The following is a 19191-nucleotide window of genomic DNA, read 5'->3' on the forward strand; positions in this document are numbered from 1 at the left end:
ATCATGTGGTTGAACATGATTTTGATAAACCATTTCTGTTATACACTGGTATGGCTTCTAACCCAATACTAGCTGTAGTGAGACAGAACCCAGGATGGGGAGCTCTTGGGATGCAGTCAGTGATGTTTGTGTCATCCCTTCCTGCATCAATTTTGCGTTGGGGGTGTGACGTTATTGACATAAACTGGGACCATATAGATCATTGTTGCAACCAAGGTCCTGTAGTGGCACCCAAATCTTGTATAAAGGGGGTCAAATGGGGTGTCTAGGACAAGGTTATGGTTTACTGGTTATGATTATGCTGTCTATATGTGTGTATCAGTTTTGTAGTCGAAGTTATGAATATTGGCTCTATACTGTCTGTATGGCAAACTTATGCTATGCTTCTGGGTGACATCCCAGACAAACTGAGATTAGCTCTGCCTAGCCTGCTTGATGGCCCATTAAGGACCATCAGCTATACAATGGACCCATTGAGAGAAGGCAGATACGCCTTGTACCTCAGCAAAGTATGCAGGGACTGGCCCATGTGACTCCAGACTCCATGTTGCTGTAATTTTCCGCAGTAAGAACAAAGAGGTGTTCTGACACCTGGAAAAGACTATATAAGGCTGATGCCTGATCTCCATCTTGTCTTCAATCCTGCTTCTTACCTCTGGAGGAACTTTGCTACAAGCTGAAGCTTTGAACAGAGGACTGAGGACCCATCCCAGCGGGGGATGTATTCCAGAGACTTGATTTGAACCTGCAGTTTATTCCATCGCTGCTGCAAGCCTGAACCAAGAACTTTGCCATTACTGTATGTAATTGATTCCACTTAACCAATCCTAACTCTCATCTCTATCTTTTTCCTTTTATGAATAAACCTTTAGATTTTAGATTCTAAAGGATTGGCAACAGCGTGATTTGTGGGTAAGATCTGATTTATATATTGACCTGGGTCTGGGGCTTGGTCCTTTGGGATCAGGAGAACCTTTTTCTTTTACTGGGGTATTGGTTTTCATAACCATTTGTCCCCATAACGAGTGGTACTGGTGGTAATACTGGGAAACTGGAGTATCTAAGGAGATTGCTTGTGAGGTTTGCAGTTAGCCAGTGGGGTGAGACTGAAGTCCTCTTAGTCTGGCTGGTTTGGTTTGCCTTAGAGGTGGAAAAAACCCCAGCCTTGGGCTGTAACTGCCCTATTGGAGCAATTTGTCCTGAGTTGGCACTCTCAGTTGGGTTCCGCCAGAACCGCATTGTCACAGGAGGTGGTGCCATTGGGGGAGGCCAGATTTGGCCAGGGGACACGGACCAACGCTACATACTAAAGGCACAGAGCAGACCCCGTGGGGAGGGATTCTGGTCACTAACATCAGAGCGGAGCTGGCACTGCAGGAGGGTAAAGGCCCCGTGTCCCATTGCCCACCTCCCTCAGCCAGCCCCTCCCCTGCCCTGGGGCTGCATCAGAGCTGGAGCCCCCTGGAGAGTAATGGCCCCACGTCCCAGTCTCCCATATATGGTCCCCCTGAAACCTGCCTGTGGCCTGGTCTACACTTAATGCTTATCCCCGCAGAGCTCTGTCGGTTAGGGGTGACACCCCCACCCCCCCAGCACAGAGCTCTGGGGGTCAGGGGTGTGACCCCACACCCCAGCACAAAGCTGTGTTGCCAAGCCCCCGTCAGGGTTCCCTCCTCACTCTGAACTCTGGGGTACAGATGTGGGGACTCGCATGAAAGACCCCCTAAGCTTATTTCTACCAGCTTAGGTTAAAAACTTCCCCAAGGCACAAATCCCTCCTTGCCCTTGGACGGTATTGCTGCCACCACCAAGTGATTTACACAAAAATTCAGGGAGGTGTCACTTGGAGCCCTAATCCCCCCAAATATCCCCCCAAGACCCTTTACCCCCTTTCCTGGGGAGGCTTGAGAATAATCTACCAACCGATTGCCTTTAATGTCAGTACAAACCAGACCCTTTATCTTTAGAACACTAAAATCAATCAGGTTCATAGATTCATAGACTCTAGGACTGGAAAGGACCACGAAAGGTCATCCAGTCCAAACCCCTGCCCTTATGGCAGAACCAAATACTGTCTAGACCACCCCGGATAGACATTTATCTAACCTACTCTTAAATGTCTCCAGAGATGGAGATTCCACAACCTCCCTAGGCAATTTATTCCAGTGTTTAACCACCCTGACAGTTAGGAACCTTTTCCTAATGTCCAACCTAAACCTCGCTTGCTGCAGTTTAAACCCATTGTTTCTGGTTCTATCCTTAGAGGCTAAGGTGAACAAGTTTTCTCCCTCCTCCTTATGACACCCTTTTAGATACCTGAAAACTGCTATCATGTCCCCTCTCAGTCTTCTCTTCTCCAAACTAAACAAACCCAATTCTTTCAGCCTTCCTTCATAGGTCATGTTCTCAAGACCTTTAATCATTCTTGTTGCTCTTCTCTGGACCCTCTCCAATTTCTCCACATCTTTCTTGAAATGCGGTGCCCAGAACTGGACACAATACTCCAGCTGAGGCCTAACCAGCACAGAGTAGAGCGGAAGAATGACTTCTTGTGTCTTGCTCATAACACACCTGTTAATACATCCCAGAATCATGTTTGCTTTTTTTGCAACAGCATCACACTGTTGACTCATATTTAGCTTGTGGTCCACTATAACCCCTAGATCCCTTTCTGCCGTACTCCTTCCTAGACAGTCTCTTCCCATTCTGTACGTGTGAAAGTGATTGTTCCTTCCTAAGTGGAGCACTTTGCATTTGTCTTTGTTAAACTTCATCCTGTTTAACTCAGACCATTTCTCCAATTTGTCCAGATCATTTTGAATTATGACCCTGTCCTCCAAAGCAGTTGCAATCCCTCCCAGTTTGGTATCATCCGCAAACTTAATAAGCGTACTTTCTATGCCAATATCTAAGTCGTTAATGAAGATATTGAACAGAGCCGGTCCCAAAACAGACCCCTGCGGTACCCCACTCGTTACGCCTTTCCAGCAGGATTGGGAACCATTAACAACAACTCTCTGAGTTCGGTTATCCAGCCAGTTATGCACCCACCTTATAGTAGCCCCGTCTAAATTGTATTTGCCTAGTTTATCAATAAGAATATCATGCGAGACCATATCAAATGCCTTACTAAAGTCTAGGTATACCACATCCACCGCTTCACCCTTATCCACAAGGCTCGTTATCCTGGCAAAGAAAGCTATCAGATTGGTTTGACATGATTTGTTCTTCACAAATCTGGCTGTTCCCTATCACCTTACCACCTTCCAAGTGTTTGCAGATGATTTCCTTAATTACTTGCTCCATTATCTTCCCTGGCACAGAAGTTAAACTCACTGGTCTGTAGTTTCCTGGGTTGTTTTTATTTCCCTTTTTATAGATGGGCACTATATTTGCCCTTTTCCAGTCTTCTGGAATCTCTCCCGTCTCCCATGATTTTCCAAAGATAATAGCTAGAGGCTCAGATACCTCCTCTATTAGCTCCTTGAGTATTCTAGGATGCATTTCATCAGGCCCTGGTGACTTGCAGGCATCTAACTTTTCTAAGTGATTTTTAACTTGTTCTTTTTTTATTTTATCTGCTAAACCTACCCCCTTCCCATTAGCATTCACTAGGTTAGGCATTCCTAACATATTCTTTCCTTGAAAGAAGAACTTTTTTAAAGAAAAAGAAAAGAATCACACCTGCAAATTCAGGATGGAAGGTGACTTTACAGGGTAATAAAAAGATTTAAAACACAGAGGATTCCCCACAGTTACAAAAGCCAGGAATAAACTTCCCTCTTAGCACAGGGAAAAGTCACAAGCTAAAACAAAAGGTAATCTAACGCATTTCCTGCCCATACTGACCATGTTTGTAATCTTAGATGGAGCATTCCAGGCCGGCTTTCAGGAGACGTCCCTCCTGGTCTCTCCCTCCGTCCGGACAGGGCACAAACAAAGGGCACAAACAACCCCTCCAGATTGGAAAGAATTTTCTTTCCTTATTGGTCCGTTTGCTCAGGTGCCAGCCAGGTTATTTGAGCTTCTTCCCCCTCACAGGGAACGATTCACTCCAGCTGCCCAGGAGGGGGCGGATGCTGCCCGTAGGTGTCTGTTTCTGACACCCCCCATGTGCACACAGTCGCTCTGCAGAACAGGGCAGGTGTGGACCGGGCGAGTGCCGTGCGGGGAGGTGCTGGCCCCACACTGGGGATACACCCCTCCTGGCAGCGCTGCGTCCACACTGGGCTGTTGGTGGAGCCGCACCGCTCGGGCCCTGCCATGCAGACACAGCCCTTGGCAGCGGGTGTCTGGATGGGAATTTGTCCATCTCTGGGCTGCTGTTCTACCTGGTAACAGGCTGGTCAGCGCACTCACCACTGCTCTAACCAGCCGGACCCCACTCCCCTCCTACACTGGGGACAGGACCCAGGAGTCCTGGCTCCCAGCCCCCCTGCTCTAAACCAATGGACCCCAGCCCGGTCCCAGAGCTGGGATAGAACCCAGGAGTCCTGACTAGCCCCCTCTCCCCCTACTCAAACCCACTTCCCCTCCCCAGCCAGGACTGTTGTTATCGCTGTGTCACCGCAGGGCCGAGGAGCCTGGTCGTGCCCAGGACCCCCTTGGGCTCGGTGCTGCCCAGACGTGGAACAAACAGACAGAACCTACCCCCGGAGCCCGGGTCCCTCACCCCCAGCTCTGGGGGGGCCCTGCCCCCAGGAGCTCTCAGCCCAGCCCAGCCAGCGGCTTGGAGCGGCCTCCCCGGCACCCCGCGGGCCGTAGTGTTATCAGGGCTCCGTGTGGGTGGCTGGGCCTATGTCCCACGGGCAACACGCTTGCTACCTGGGCACCCCAGCTCAGCCTGGACACCCTGCCAGGGCCCTCCTGGGTCCCACGCCCCCACCCGCGCCCATCGCCTTTGTGTATGTAGCTGGGTCTGACCCCTGCACCCAGGTCTGGCTCCTACAACCCCGGTGGGGCCTGCTGGACAGCCCCTCCCTGAAGGGTTTATTGAATGGCACAGCCAGCGCCGGGTCCCCATGGATCCTGGATCCCAGCAATCCCACAGCGCCCCCAAGTGTCCACCGTGCCCCCAAAGTCCTAGAGGGAGGAGAATCCCACCCCCCACCCTGGGCCCCGATCTCCCAGGGCCCCGATCCAGTCCTGCCCTCGGCACCCTCAGCTCTGGAGCCGGGCACAAACCCAGCCCTGAGTTCCATGTCCTCAGGAGAGGGGCTGATCCCCAAGCCAGGGCCGGTGCCGCCCCCTCAGGGACTGGACTCCCCTGGTCTAACGTCCTGGTAGCCCCTGGAAGGAGAGAGCAGAGGGGATGGGTTAGGGGGTGTGACGTTCTGAGTGTAATATAATATCTCATTGGAAGATGACAGGGTCAGAAAGAGTTAATTACCTCCCAGACTGACCTAACCCAGGGCCGAACTTTAGCGACTGGTTAGGAAGATCTGTAAATGAATAGAGCTTTGAAATGCAGCCGGCATTGTTAGAGATCTCAAGGGGAGATGTTTGCTCAGGGCTTGGGATGTCAGCAAACAAGTCTTGTCTATTGCTAGAGCTTTAATTCAAAGATCAAATCAGGAATATTAACATTTATGATGACACTTGAGTGAAGTAGAATTATTGTCTGTATGTCTCTTTGAAGGTTGTGGTGACCTGGATCTGAACTGTTTAATGGATAAATGACCCTGTGCTAATTGCCAGGATGTTTAAAAGAAGGAAAGTTAAGTCTATTGTTTTCTCAGGCCAAGCAGCTGCTGGAAATGTATAAGAACCCTGGGACATGATCCTGCTTCATCTCAGATCTGCTTTGGGTTTCAAGAGGGGGAAACCTTAAGCCACAAGGATTGAGATCCCCAGTCACTGACTGGAGCCACCCTGAATATGGACATTGGACTATAGCCTCGGGACTATTTCTAAAAGGACTTTTGGCAACTACAAGCTCATCTCTGCTGTGTCTGAACCTCAAGAATTGAATTCAAGTCTGTCTGTATATTGATCTTTTAACCAACACTCTCTCTCTCTTTTCTTTTTTAATAAATTTTAGTTTAGTTAATAAGAATTGGCTATAACGTGTATTTTGGGTAAGATCTAAGTTATCATTGGACCTGGGTATGTGGCTGATCCTTTGGGGTTGGAAGAACCTTTTCTTGTATCTGATGAGATAAGATTTTCAGTAATCATCATCATATCTGACGTGTGTCTGGACGGAGGCCTGAGGCTGGGCACTTTAAGGGAACTGCGTTGTTTGGACGTCTGAGTAACCAGGGAGGTTCTATAGAAGCTGTTTTGGGCTGGTTGGTAAATCTCAGCACTGGAGGATCCACCAGCGTTGGGGGTTTGTCTGCCCCGGTCTGTTTGCAGTTCACCCTCGTTGAGTGACCTCAGCTGGCTCCCACGGGCAGCACCGTCACAGGGGGTGTAACAGCCCCACCCCCACCCCAGAGAGGGGAGGACTCACTTGCGTCTGCTCCGCCACAGCACCACGGCCACGGCGGCTACGGCCACAACCCCCAGGGTGATGCCCACGACCAGGCCGGGGCCCCAGGGCCTGCTCTGCTCTGTAACACAGGGGGTGCCGTGCTGGGAACGGGGACAGGAGTGTGGGCCCTGTTCCTTCAGCCTCCCCCGCAGCCCCCCCGATCATCTCAACCGACCCACTGCCCTCAGCCCCCCCGACCCTGTTCCCTCAGCCTCCCCTGCAGTCCCACCCCTTCTCCCCCCACCTTCCCACCCCCTCAGCTTCCCCCCACTCTAGTCCTGCTCCCCCATCCCAGTCTTCTCCCGTTCCCCTCAGCTCCTCCATCCTGCTCCCCCTGATCCATCTCCACACCCCCACTCACCCCCTCTGCCTCCCTGCGCCCCAATCCCGCTGCCTGGACCCACCCCCGTCCCACTCAGGACATGCAGGAAAAGCGCCCAGAGACCACGACCCCCCGCCCCCCCCCGGGGACGTGCACCTACCCCAGGGGATCAGCAGGCTCCGGCCCCCCAGGCTGCTGTGCTGCACCCGGCAGGCGTAGCTGTGCCCGGCGCCCGGCCCCACGGCCAGGGAGCTGCGCAGCTGGTAGGTCAGGTCCGCGTTGGGCAGGATCCCGCTGGAGTTCAGCCACCCGCCTGGAGCCACCTCCTCCCCGTCCTGCAGCCAGGCCACGTGCACGGGCCGGGGGTAGAAACCGGTGACCCGGCAAACCAGCAGTACCGGCGCGGGGGTCCCGGCTGGGGGAGGCACTCGGGCAAACACCACGGCGACCGGCCGCTCTGAGACAGGAGGAGAGAGACGGGGCGGGGGAGAGGGGATGATTCAGTCTGAGCCTCAGGGACTCACTAGCCAAGCCCAGCTCCATTCCCCGGGGTCAGGCGTTGGCCCTGCTGTCCTGGCCAGACCCCAATTCTGCCCCCTGCAGTTATCGGTGGTGACGGAACCCCCTTCACTTCCTGTCCTAAACTGCTGTGCAGTGCAGCTATGATATGGCTACTGTGCTGCACCCCAGATATAGCTGCATTTGTACACCAGGCAAGGGGGCCCTGGATAACCAGCCCCTGTGCCCCACCCCAGAGGTGGCTGCATATCAGTACCAGGTGAGGGATCCCTGTATAAACAGCAAACACACCCTACCCCAGAGGTGGCTGCATGGCAGTGAGTGGTGTCCAGCCTCACCTTGTCTCTCCAGAGACTCTTTCCCATGCTGGACAAAGCTCTCGAGCTGATTGACAGATGTTCTCAGGAGAAACTGAAGCGTCATGGCTGCAGCCTTATCCTGGTTGAGAAGGTCCCGGGCGTAGAGCGCCAGCTTGTCCCCCTGCCGAGCGACCCATTTCCCTGCCACCGCATCAAAGCTGATGAAGTCCTCGCCGTTCACTCCGATATCATAGAATCCCCTCGAGGTGCCGTTGGGGTGCAGCTCGCAGCCGAGGGAGCCCTGGATAACAATGGGGTCTGGAACAGGAAGGGCAGGGGGATGAGGACGGGCGTCCAGAGGTCACAGGAGGGGGCAGAAATAGACAGACGGGGGAAGTAAAGACATAACGTCAGGTGCAATGAGGATGTTGGGCCACACGACGGTGGCAGGATGGTGGGACGGCCCTGGTTGGAGTTAAGGGTAAGTTGCAGTTTCTATTTAAAGCTGATTTTTCACGGGCATAGTCAGATTGGCTTGAAAATCGCTGTGTTACATCGGGGCCTGAGGCAGAGTTTGTGGTGCAAATTTGGGGTCCCTTGGTCACAGGGTTGCCGAGATACAGACCCCCCCCCAAATGACCTGCTTTCAAAGGGTCAGGGTACGTGTCAGGAAAGACCAGGTCCCTAGGCTCAGGGAGTGGGACATGGGGCCTTTCCCCTCTAGGAAGTGCAGGCTCCAATCTGGCCCCAGACCTGGGTGGAGAATGGGACATGGGTGTTTCCCTCTGGGGGACGCCGGCTCCAATCAGCCAAAGGACCAGGGACTGGCTGTCTTGCCCCCAGTGACACACTCAGTGGCTGTGGTGAGTGTGTCAGTTCTCAGCACCCCAGGTGGGTGGGGGGAGGGATCCCCTCAGACCGCTCCATACTCACAGCCCTTTCCCTGCTGCTGGGCTATTGTGTTCACAGTCCGGCTGAAGCTGAACAGGGAGCGATGGATCAGCAGCTCCAGGTCCTGCCACTGCTTCGGGGTCAGGCCCTGCTGGGCCCAGGGCTGCAGGAAGCGGATCTCGCAGGTGCTGCAGTTCATGGAGTGGGTCTCCAGGTCACCCAGCAGGGCCATCCCCCACATGTCCATGGATCTGGCGTTGTGGAAGACGTTGATGTGGAGCAGCCGGAGGGTGACAGACGCTGTGGGGACAGGAGCGGAGGCTGGGGCAGGAAACAAGTGGAGGACAAAGCGGGTGGGGAGAGAGATTAATGAGTCTCTGTCCTGTTTACAATCTTGCACTACGGGGTTACCCTGGTGATCCCTAACCTGCCTCCCCCGTCCTACTCCCCCAGCCTGGTACTTCCCCACCCTGGCCCTTGTACTACACCATCCCCACGCATCCCGTCAGCAAAAACGGCAGGGGGGGTCCCCACTTACCAGCCTGGGCCCCCCATGCCCAGGGGAGGAGCAGCAGAGCGAGCAGCATCCCGGCAGGGGAAGGGGGATCCGGGCTCTGGTGGGCGTCAGGCAGCGGGACGAGGGGCCCAGGATCCCCAGGCGCTTTCAGCCCACACGCCGCTCAGACCGCCAACTTCTCTCTTTCTCTGTTTCCTCAGCTCTGTCCCCGCAGCTGCCAGCCGAGGCCGTCACTAGACATTGTGGTGCCCTACGCAGTCCCCCTGTGGGGAGCTGGACCCAGGCTCCGCGAGGAGGGGCTGTGCCCAAGCTGTGTGGGGAGCAAGAGCAGGCTTGGGGGTTAGAGGGGGGACCGTCCCCCAGGACGAGCTGGCGGAGCGGGTTGGGGCTGGGTCGCTCCACTTCCTGCCACCTGGGGAGTGCAGGGCACGCCCGAGCCCTGCTGCAGTCCCCGGGGACGTAGCTCGGGGGCAGGGGTGGAGTGGGGGTGGGGCTGGGGTGGAGTGGGGGTGGGAAGAGGCGGGGCGGGGGCAGAGCAGGGCGGGGGCAGCTTTCGTGGGCGGCTCAGCCGGCCGGGGGATCGGGCTGGCTGCTGGAGCAGCACGCAGCCGTGCAGGGCACCAGGAAATTAGGGGCAATGTGGTGCCCCAACTTTCCTGGTACCCGACGCACCTGCGCGGTTGCGGTTTGGGTAAGGACGGCCCTGCTGCCAGCCCCGAGCCAATGAGGGCAGAGTGAGTCGGGGAGCGGGGGCCGCGCGGGAGGGGGATCCCCGGCAGCGGGATCAGAACCCGGCCCTGTCCCCGGCAGACTCCGGGTGTGTCCGCACTGGCACCAACCCCCCCCCCAAAGGACATGAGTGTGACCGAGGAAAAGTGCGGGTGTGAGCAGCGCTCCTGCCGGCCAAGCCGCTGCCGCTCAGGGGGGTGGACGTTTTTTGTTGACAAATAACAACTACACTGTGCGCCCCCCGGCCCCAGGCCTGCCTCCCCCTGCGGGGGCTGGCACCTGCGCTCTCCGCTCGCCCCCCCGCACCCCAAATGGGACAAAGGCTCTTCTGGACCGCCCCCTGCTACTCCCTCCTGCCCTCGCCCCCTGCTGCCCCCTCCTACCCTCGCCCCCTGCTGCTCTCACCCCACCCCCTCCTGCCCCCTGCTACCCCTCCTGCCCTCACCCCCTCTTGCTCTCACCCCGCCCTCTCCTGCCCCCTCCTACCCCCTCCTACCCTCGCCCCCTGCTGCTCTCACCCCACCCCCTCCTGCCCCCTGCTACCCCTCCTGCCCTCACCCCCTCCTGCTCTCACCCCGCCCTCTCCTGCCCCCTCCTACCCCCTCCTGCCCTCACCCCCTCCTGCTCTCACCCCACCCCCTCCTGCCCTCACCCCCTGCTGCTCTCACCCCGCCCTCTCCTGCCCCCTCCTACCCCCTCCTGCCCTCACCCCCTCCTGCTCTCACCCCACCCCCTCCTGCCCTCACCCCCTGCTGCTCTCACCCCGCCCCCTCCTGCCCCCTGCTGCCCCCTCCTGCCCTCACCCCCTGCTGCTCTCACCCCGCCCCCTCCTGCCCCCTGCTGCCCCCTCCTGCCCTCACCCCCTGCTGCTCTCACCCCGCCCCCTCCTGCCCCCTGCTGCCCCCTCCTGCCCTCACCCCCTGCTGCTCTCACCCCGCCCCCTCCTGCCCCATTACCCCCTCCTGCCCTCACCCCCTGCTGCTCTCACCCCGCCCTCTCCTGCCCCGTTACCCCCTCCTGCCCTCACCCCCTGCTGCTCTCACCCCACCCCCTCCTGCCCCCTGCTACCCCCTCCTGCCCTCGCCCCCTGCTGCTCTCACCCCGCCCCCTCCTGCCCAGTTACCCCCTCCTGCCCTTACCCCGCCCCCTGCTGTCACCGCCCCGTCCTCACTCCTTGCTTCCCCCACCCTCTCCTGCCCTCGCCCCCTGCTGACCCCTGCAGCCCAGCCCCTAGCGCCGCCCTGGGGCCATGGGGAGCCCTGACTGCCTGGGGAGAGCCCCCTGCTGGGGAGCGCTGGGCTGGGGACAGGCTGGGTTGTTATTGTAGGGTCGCTGGGGAGCGCTGGGCTGTGCACAGGCTGGGTGGTTATTGTAGGGTCGCCGGGGAGCGCTGGGCTGCGGACAGGCTGGGTGGTTATTGTAGGGTCGCCGGGGAGCGCTGGGCTGCGGACAGGCTGGGTGGTTATTGTAGGGTCGCCGGGGAGCGCTGGGCTGTGCACGGGCTGGGTGGTTATTGTAGGGTCGCCGGGGAGCGCTGGGCTGTGCACGGGCTGGGTGGTTATTGTAGGGTCGCCGGGGAGCGCTGGGCTGCGGACAGGCTGGGTGGTTATTGTAGGGTCGCCGGGGAGCGCTGGGCTGCGGACAGGCTGGGTGGTTATTGTAGGGTCGCCGGGGAGCGCTGGGCTGCGGACAGGCTGGGTGGTTATTGTAGGGTCGCCGGGGAGCGCTGGGCTGCGGACAGGCTGGGTGGTTATTGTAGGGTCGCCGGGGAGCGCTGGGCTGTGCACGGGCTGGGTGGTGTTGCGGATTGTGGGGGAGTTAGGGCCCTGCACCCCTCTTCCCGAGATTCACTGCGACTCTCAGCCAACCAGTAAAGCAGAAGGTTTATTTAAGGACAGGAACACAGTCTCAAGCAGAGCGTGTAGGTACGACCAGACCCCCTCAATTAGGTCCCTCTGGGAGGTTCAGGGAGCTTAGACCCCAGCTTGGGGTTCCCTGCGTTGCACCACCCAGCCCCAACCGAAAACTAAACTCCAAACTCCTCCCGCTGCTCCTCTCCTTTGTTCAGTCTCCCGGGCAGAAGGTGTTAATTCTCCCCACCCCCGTTCCTGGCTCAGGTTACAGCTCAGGTAGCTTCCTTCAAGGGAAGTCCCACATCCCCACTCCAACCCCCCTGCAACATTCCCAGGTCAAATCTGCCCTGCTCCCTGCTCCGTCACATCTCTCCCCCCTTCGAGACTGAACTGAGCGGGGTCACTCTGACCAGTGACCTGGGGAAGTTCAGGGCTCCCTCTCCGGGACAATGCGTCCGCTATCAGGTTGTCACGTCCCTTCACATGGACCACGTCCATGTCATAATCCTGCAGGAGCAGGCTCCATCTCAGGAGCTTGGCGTTGGCTCCTTTCATCTGGTGCAGCCAGGTCAGGGGAGAGTGGTCGGTGTGCACGGTGAAGTGACGCCCAAAGAGATATGGCTCTAGTTTCTTGAGGGCCCACACCATGGCCAGGCATTCCTTCTCGATGGCCGCGTAGTTCTGCTCCCGGGGTAGTAACTTCTTGCTCAGGTACACGATGGGGTGTCTCTCCCCCTTTTCATCCTCCTGCATTAACACCGCCCCCAGTCCTGTGTCTGAGGCGTCGGTGAACACCATAAAGGGCTTGTCAAAGTCTGGGTTTGCCAGAACTGGGCCACTGACCAGAGCCTCCTTCAGCGCCCGGAGAGCCTCCTGGCACTCCTCGGTCCAGACCACTTTGTCTGGCTTCCCCTTCTTGCACAGCTCAGTGATGGGGGCGGCTATGGCGCTAAAGTGGGGCACGAACCTCCGATAGTATCCTGCCATCCCAATAAAGGCTTGGACCTGCTTTTTGGTTTGAGGAGCGGGCCAGTCTCTGATCACCTCCACTTTGGCTGGTTCCGGCTTTAGGCAGCCGCTTCCCACCCGGTGGCCTAGGTAGGATACCTCAGCCATCCCCACCTTGCACTTCTCCGGTTTTACGGTCAGCCCAGCCTTCTGGAGTCGGTCCAGCACTTGTCTAACCTGGGATATGTGGTCCTCCCAGGTCTGGCTAAAGACACAGATGTCATCGATATACGCCACGGCAAAACTCTCCATCCCCCTCAGTAGCTGATCCACCAGGCGCTGGAAGGTGGCCGGCGCTCCCTTGAGGCCGAAGGGCAGGGTCAGGAACTCATAGAGCCCCAGAGGGGTGACAAAGGCCGATTTCAGCCTGGCATCTGCATCCAGCGGCACTTGCCAGTAGCCCTTTGTAAGATCCATGGTGGTAAGGTACCGAGCACCTCCCAGCTTGTCTAGGAGCTCGTCCGGCCTGGGCATGGGGTAGGCATCGGCTACAGTGATGGCGTTGAGCTTCCGATAGTCCACACAGAACCGGATCGACCCGTCCTTTTTGGGGACCAGCACCACCGGCGAGGCCCAAGGGCTGGAAGACGGCTGGATCACCCCCAAAGCCAGCATGTCATTGACCTCTCTTTCCAGGTCCTGAGCAGTTTTCCCTGTGGCTCGGAAGGGGGAGCATTTTATAGGCGGGTGCGATCCTGTCTGCACCCGGTGGACAGTCAGATTAGTGCGTCCAGGCTGGTTGGAAAACAGCTGCTGGTACAGATGCAGCACCCCTCCGATCTCAGCTCGCTGGGCAGGGGTTAGCCGATCAGAGAGGGGAATTGCTTCCAGGGGGAAGCCAACTCTTGTCCCAGGGAATAGATCTACTAAAGGGTCATCTCCCTGCCCCTCCCACTGTCCACACACGGCCAATACCATATTCCCCCTGTCATAATATGGCTTCATCATATTCACATGGTACACCCGGTGGTGGTGTGCCCGGTTCGACAGCTCCACCACATAGTTTACCTCGTTTAGTTGCTTGACAACCTTGAAGGGCCCTTCCCAGGCGGCCTGGAGTTTGTTTTTCCTCACGGGTATGAGGACCATCACCTGATCCCCAGTGGCGAAGGCGCGGGCCCGTGCTGTGCGGTCATACCAGACCTTCTGCTTCCTCTGGGCTCTGGCCAGATTCTCCCTGGCCAGGCCCATGAGCTCGGCAAGTCGTTCCCGGAAGGTCAGGACATACTCCACCACCGACTCTCCGTCAGGAGTGGCCTTCCCCTCCCATTCGTCTCTCATCAGGTCCAGGGGCCCCCTTACCCGCCTTCCATATAGCAGTTCGAAAGGCGAAAACCCGGTAGACTCCTGGGGTACCTCCCTGTACGCAAACAGCAGGTGAGGTAAGTACTTGTCCCAGTCCTGCGGGTGCTGATTCATAAATGTTTTCAGCATCATTTTTAGCGTCCCATTGAACCTCTCCACCAGCCCGTTGGATTGGGGGTGATATGCTGAGGCCCAGTTGTGCCGGACCCCACATCTCTCCCACAAGCACCGGAGTAGGGCCGACATGAAGTTGGACCCTTGGTCCGTCAAGACTTCCTTGGGGAACCCCACTCGGCTGAAAATGGTCAGCAGCGCATCCGCCACAGTGTCTGCTTCAATGGACGATAAGGGCACTGCCTCGGGGTAGCGGGTGGCGAAATCTACCACCACCAGGATGTATTTCTTCCCAGACCGGGTCGTCTTGCTGAGAGGTCCCACTATGTCCATGGCCACCTTCTGGAAAGGCTCCTCTATGATGGGCAAAGGTCTCAATGCTGCCTTCCCCTTGTCCCGGGCCTTCCCCACCCTCTGGCAGGGGTCACAGGATCGGCAGTACTGCCGGACGTTGGTGAAGACCCCGGGCCAGTAAAAGTTCTGTAGCAGCCTCTGCCTGGTGCGCCGGATCCCCTGGTGCCCTGCGAGAGGGATGTCATGGGCCAGGTACAGTAGCTTGTGGCGAAACTTCTGGGGAACCACCAGCTGCCTCCTGATCCCCCACGACTCCACTTCCCCCGGGGGAGCCCACTCTCGGTACAGGAACCCCTTCTCCCACAGGAACCTCTCCTTGCATCCTCTCCTCATGGTCTGTCCCACACTGAGGTCAGCCAGGCCCCTTAGCTTCCGCAGGGAGGGGTCCTTCTGCAACTCGGCCTGGAACTCGGCGGCTGAGGAAGGGATGGGGACCTGCTCCCTCTCGTCGGCTGGGTCGGAAGCCCCAGCCACCCCGCGGCCTGTCCTTGGGTGTTCCCTCCCCACCCGGGAAGGGTTCGGTGCCTCCGGTGGGACATCCTTCCCAAGGTCAGGGCGTAGTGCCCCTCGCCGGCTCTGGCTACGGGTCACGACTAAGGCGGTCTGGGGGCTGCTTGGCCAGTCCTCTAGGTCCCCCCCCATCAACACCTCAGTGGGCAAATGGTGGTGCACTCCCACGTCCTTGGGGCCCTCCTTGGCCCCCCATTTCAGGTGTACCCTCGCTACGGGAACCTTAAATGGGGTCCCGCCCACCCCGGTCAGGGTCAGGAAGGTGTTGGGCACCACCCGATCTGGGGCCACCACCTCGGGCCGGGCCAGTGTCACCTCTGCGCCCGTGTCCCAGTATCCATAAACTTTCTTCCCATCCACCTCCAGGGGAACAAGGCACTCGCTCCGCAGGGACAGCCCCGCGCCAACCCTGTAAACGGAGAACTTTGAATCCGGAGCATCTGGCCCTCCAGAGAAGCTGGCCGGGGGCCCTTCTCTCTCTTGAGCAGTTGATAAGCTGCCAGCCCCTCTTGCGTGGGAAGCCTGCCCCTCGTCCGTCTGGGCCTCTACCAAGTTAACCCGGTGCGGGTTCGGTCTGCTCAGTCTGTCCTTGAGCTTGGGGCACTGGGCCCGAACGTGGCCTCTTCGGCCGCAGTAATAGCAGCTCAGGTCCCGTGGGTCCCCTCGAGCCGGTCGGTTGTCCCTGATGCTGGGCCTTCCCCGTGGGAGGGGATTCCCCATATTCCCCCTTTGGGAGGTCCCAGGGTGACTCTCTCTCTGCATCGCGGCGGGCCTGTTCCTTTGGGGCTCCTCCCTGCCACCCCCTGTCCGGCTCTTTACAAACTCATCAGCCAGCTGCCCGGCGTGTCGCGGGTTCTCTGGCTTTCTGTCCACCAACCACAGCCTCAGGTCGGATGGGCACCGCCCATACAGTTGCTCCAGTACCAGCAGTTTAATCAGGTCCTCCTTCGTCTGGGCCCCACCAGCCCACTTGCTGGCGTATCTTTCCATGCGGACGGCTAGTTGCAAATAGGAGATCTCAGGGGTTTTATCTTGACTCCGGAACCTTTCCCGGTACATCTCAGGAGTCAGCCCAAACTCACGTAGCAGGGCCTTTTTGAATAGTTCGTAGTCCCCTTTCCCTGCCTCTCCCAGTTGGCGGTACAATGCCACGGATTTGGGGTCCAGTAAGGGGGTAAGGACCCGGAGTCTGTCCGCGGGATCCACCCGGTGCAGCTCGCAGGCCGTCTCAAAGGCCTCCAGGAAGTCATCCATGTCCTCCCCCTCCTTGTATGGGGCCATGATGCACTTATCAAAGCTCCGTGCAGTCCTGGGTCCCCCCTCACTCACCGCAGCCGGGGGTTCGCTGCCCTTCAATCTCGCCAGTTCCAGGTCATGCTGACGCTGTCTCTCATTCTCCTGTCTCTGTCTCTCTTTCTCCTCCCGTTCACGCTGATGCTGTCTCTCATTCTCCTCCCGTTCATGCTGTCTCTGTCTCTCTTCATGCTGTCTCTGTTGTTCACGATCCTCCAGCTCTCTCAGTTTTAGCTCTTTCTCCCATTCCAGCCAATTCCGCTCCCCGGATGCCGAACGTTGCCGGGAGGATCCTCTGCTGGCCGGCGGGCTTCGCCGGGGGGACCCCCTGCTGGCCGGGGGGGTCACGGCGCCTTCGGTATTTGCTGGGCTCCTCCCCACCCTTCCCCTAGGCATAGGAAGGAGGGGTCTCGGGAAGCCCTCAGCAGCCGGCTGACCACTCCCAGCTGGGACAGACACTGGTGCCTGCGCTGCATTTGCCAGGCTGCTTCCCTGAGACACAGGGATCAGTTCATTCGCGCGATCTTCCGCCTCCAGCTGGGCAATGAGCTGTTCTTTGGTGAGCCTCCCAATGCGCAGCCGCCTCTGCTTGCACAGCTCCACCAGGTCGCTCTTAAGCCGCTTGGCATACATCTTCCTGCTGGCCACTCACCGGCCTGTGTGCTCACAGCTCCCCACAGTTCCCAGGGGGCCCCCTAGTGTGCCAGCCCTTCTCGAGGTCACCACCTCTCTGCCAGGGTCGAGCTGCAGACTCCTCCGCCCCTGGGACCACTCGCTGCGATCCCCCCGGGGGACCCTGTTACTGCAAAAGTCCTTCTCGCTGGTCACACACTCCCAGGGGTAATAACCGTCTCTCTCTCACTCTTCAGCACGCCTGGTCCCCGTCAATCCCCCTTCGTTTTACTGCTCCCCAGTCACTTACTGCAGGAAGCGCCGTCCACGGGGTGCAGTAGATCCCGCCGCTGCCACCAGTTGTTGCGGATTGTGGGGGAGTTAGGGCCCTGCACCCCTCTTCCCGAGATTCACTGCGACTCTCAGCCAACCAGTAAAGCAGAAGGTTTATTTAAGGACAGGAACACAGTCTCAAGCAGAGCGTGTAGGTACGACCAGACCCCCTCAATTAGGTCCCTCTGGGAGGTTCAGGGAGCTTAGACCCCAGCTTGGGGTTCCCTGCGTTGCACCACCCAGCCCCAACCGAAAACTAAACTCCAAACTCCTCCCGCTGCTCCTCTCCTTTGTTCAGTCTCCCGGGCAGAAGGTGTTAATTCTCCCCACCCCCGTTCCTGGCTCAGGTTACAGCTCAGGTAGCTTCCTTCAAGGGAAGTCCCACATCCCCACTCCAACCCCCCCTGCAACATTCCCAGGTCAAATCTGCCCTGCTCCCTGCTCCGTCACAGGTGGTTATTGTAGGGTCGCCGGGGAGCGCTGGGCTGCGGACGGGCTGGGTGGTTATTGTAGGGTCGCCGGGGAGCGCTGGGCTGCGGACAGGCTGGGTGGTTATTGTAGGGTCGCCAGGGAGCGCTGGGCTGCGGACAGGCTGGGTGGTTATTGTAGGGTCGCCGGGGAGCGCTGGGCTGCGGACAGGCTGGGTGGTTATTGTAGGGTCGCCGGGAGCGCTGGGCTGCGGACGGGCTGGGTGGTTATTGTAGGGTCGCTGGGGAGCGCTGGGCTGCGGACGGGCTGGGTGGTTATTGTAGGGTCGCTGGGGAGCGCTGGGGCTGCGGACGGGCTGGGTGGTTATTGTAGGGTCGCCGGGGAGCGCTGGGCTGCGGACGGGCTGGGTGGTTATTGTAGGGTCGCCGGGGAGCGCTGGGCTGCGGACGGGCTGGGTGGTTATTGTAGGGTCGCCGGGGAGCGCTGGGCTGCGGACGGGCTGGGTGGTTATTGTAGGGTCGCTGGGTAGCGCTGGGCTGGGGACAGGCTGGGTGGTTATTGTAGGGTCGCTGGGGAGCGCTGGGCTGCGGACAGGCTGGGTGGTTATTGTAGGGTCGCTGGGGAGCGCTGGGCTGTGCACAGGCTGGGTTGTTATTGTAGGGTCGCTGGGGAGCGCTGGGCTGCGGACAGGCTGGTGGTTATTGTAGGGTCGCTGGGGAGCGCTGGGCTTGCGGACGGGCTGGGTGGTTATTGTAGGGTCGCCGGGGAGCGCTGGGCAGAGGACAGGCTGGGTGGTTATTGTAGGGTCGCTGGGGAGCGCTGGGCTGTGGACAGGCTAGGTTGTTATTGTAGGGTCGCTGGGTAGCGCTGGGCTGTGCACAGGCTGGGTGGTTATTGTAGGGTTGCTGGGGAGCACTGGGCTGGGGACGGGCTGGGGTGGTTATTGTAGGGTCCGCTGGGGAGCGCTGGGCTGTGGGGAGGCTGGGTGGTTATTGTAGGGTCGCTGGGGAGCGCTGGGCGGAGGACAGGCTGGGTGGTTATTGTAGGGTTGCTGAACCTACCCGTGGAGCCCGGGTCCCTCACTCCCAGCTCTGGGGGTCCCTGTTCCCAGGAGCTCTCAGCCCAGCCCAGCCAGCAACTTGGAGCGGCCTCCCCCGCATCCCGCGGGCCATAGTGTTGTCCGGGCTCCGTGTGGGTAGCTGGGCCTATGTCCCACGGGCAACCCGCTTGCTACCCGGGGCACCCCAGCTCAGCCTGGACACCCTGCCAGGGCCCTCCTGGTTCCCACGCCCCATGTGACGGGTTCGGTCACAGAGACCCCCTTGGGACCATCACCTGATGTGCTGAATTCACCTCTGAGCCCATTTCCCCTGCCAGCCTGGGACTCCAGTACCCTGCCTTGTTAAGGCAGACACGCCAGCCTGCTGCAACCGCGACCCAGGTCTGGGCTGCCCCCAAACCTGCAGACTGTAACCAAAAACTGCTCAGCAAGTCCCCCTGTCTCCATTACCCACCCAGCTCCCAGTGGGGTCCAAACCCCAAATCAATCTGTTTTTCTCTGTATAAAGCGTAAGCAGGGTAAACGCATCAACTGTCCACCTCTGTAACCCTGATAGAGAGATGTGCAC

At 58.7% G+C, this 19191-nt stretch overlaps 1 protein-coding gene across 1 annotated transcript; it reads right to left on the minus strand.

The window, feature by feature from the left end:
* Nucleotides 1-3691: 3691 nt before the first annotated feature.
* LOC101945641 (antigen-presenting glycoprotein CD1d-like) lies at nucleotides 3692-10059 on the minus strand. The gene is made up of 6 exons (XM_065563084.1): nucleotides 9045-10059; nucleotides 8549-8827; nucleotides 7655-7933; nucleotides 6958-7254; nucleotides 6455-6554; nucleotides 3692-5289 (listed from the first exon to the last, which is right to left on the minus strand). Exons 1-6 carry the CDS (start codon nucleotides 9091-9093, stop codon nucleotides 5250-5252), a joined length of 1044 nt encoding a protein of 347 aa, XP_065419156.1. The 5' UTR covers nucleotides 9094-10059; the 3' UTR covers nucleotides 3692-5249.
* Nucleotides 10060-19191: the final 9132 nt, after the last annotated feature.

Source organism: Chrysemys picta, chromosome 12, assembly GCF_011386835.1.
Source record: "Chrysemys picta bellii isolate R12L10 chromosome 12, ASM1138683v2, whole genome shotgun sequence".
Lineage (NCBI taxonomy): Eukaryota > Metazoa > Chordata > Testudines > Emydidae > Chrysemys > Chrysemys picta.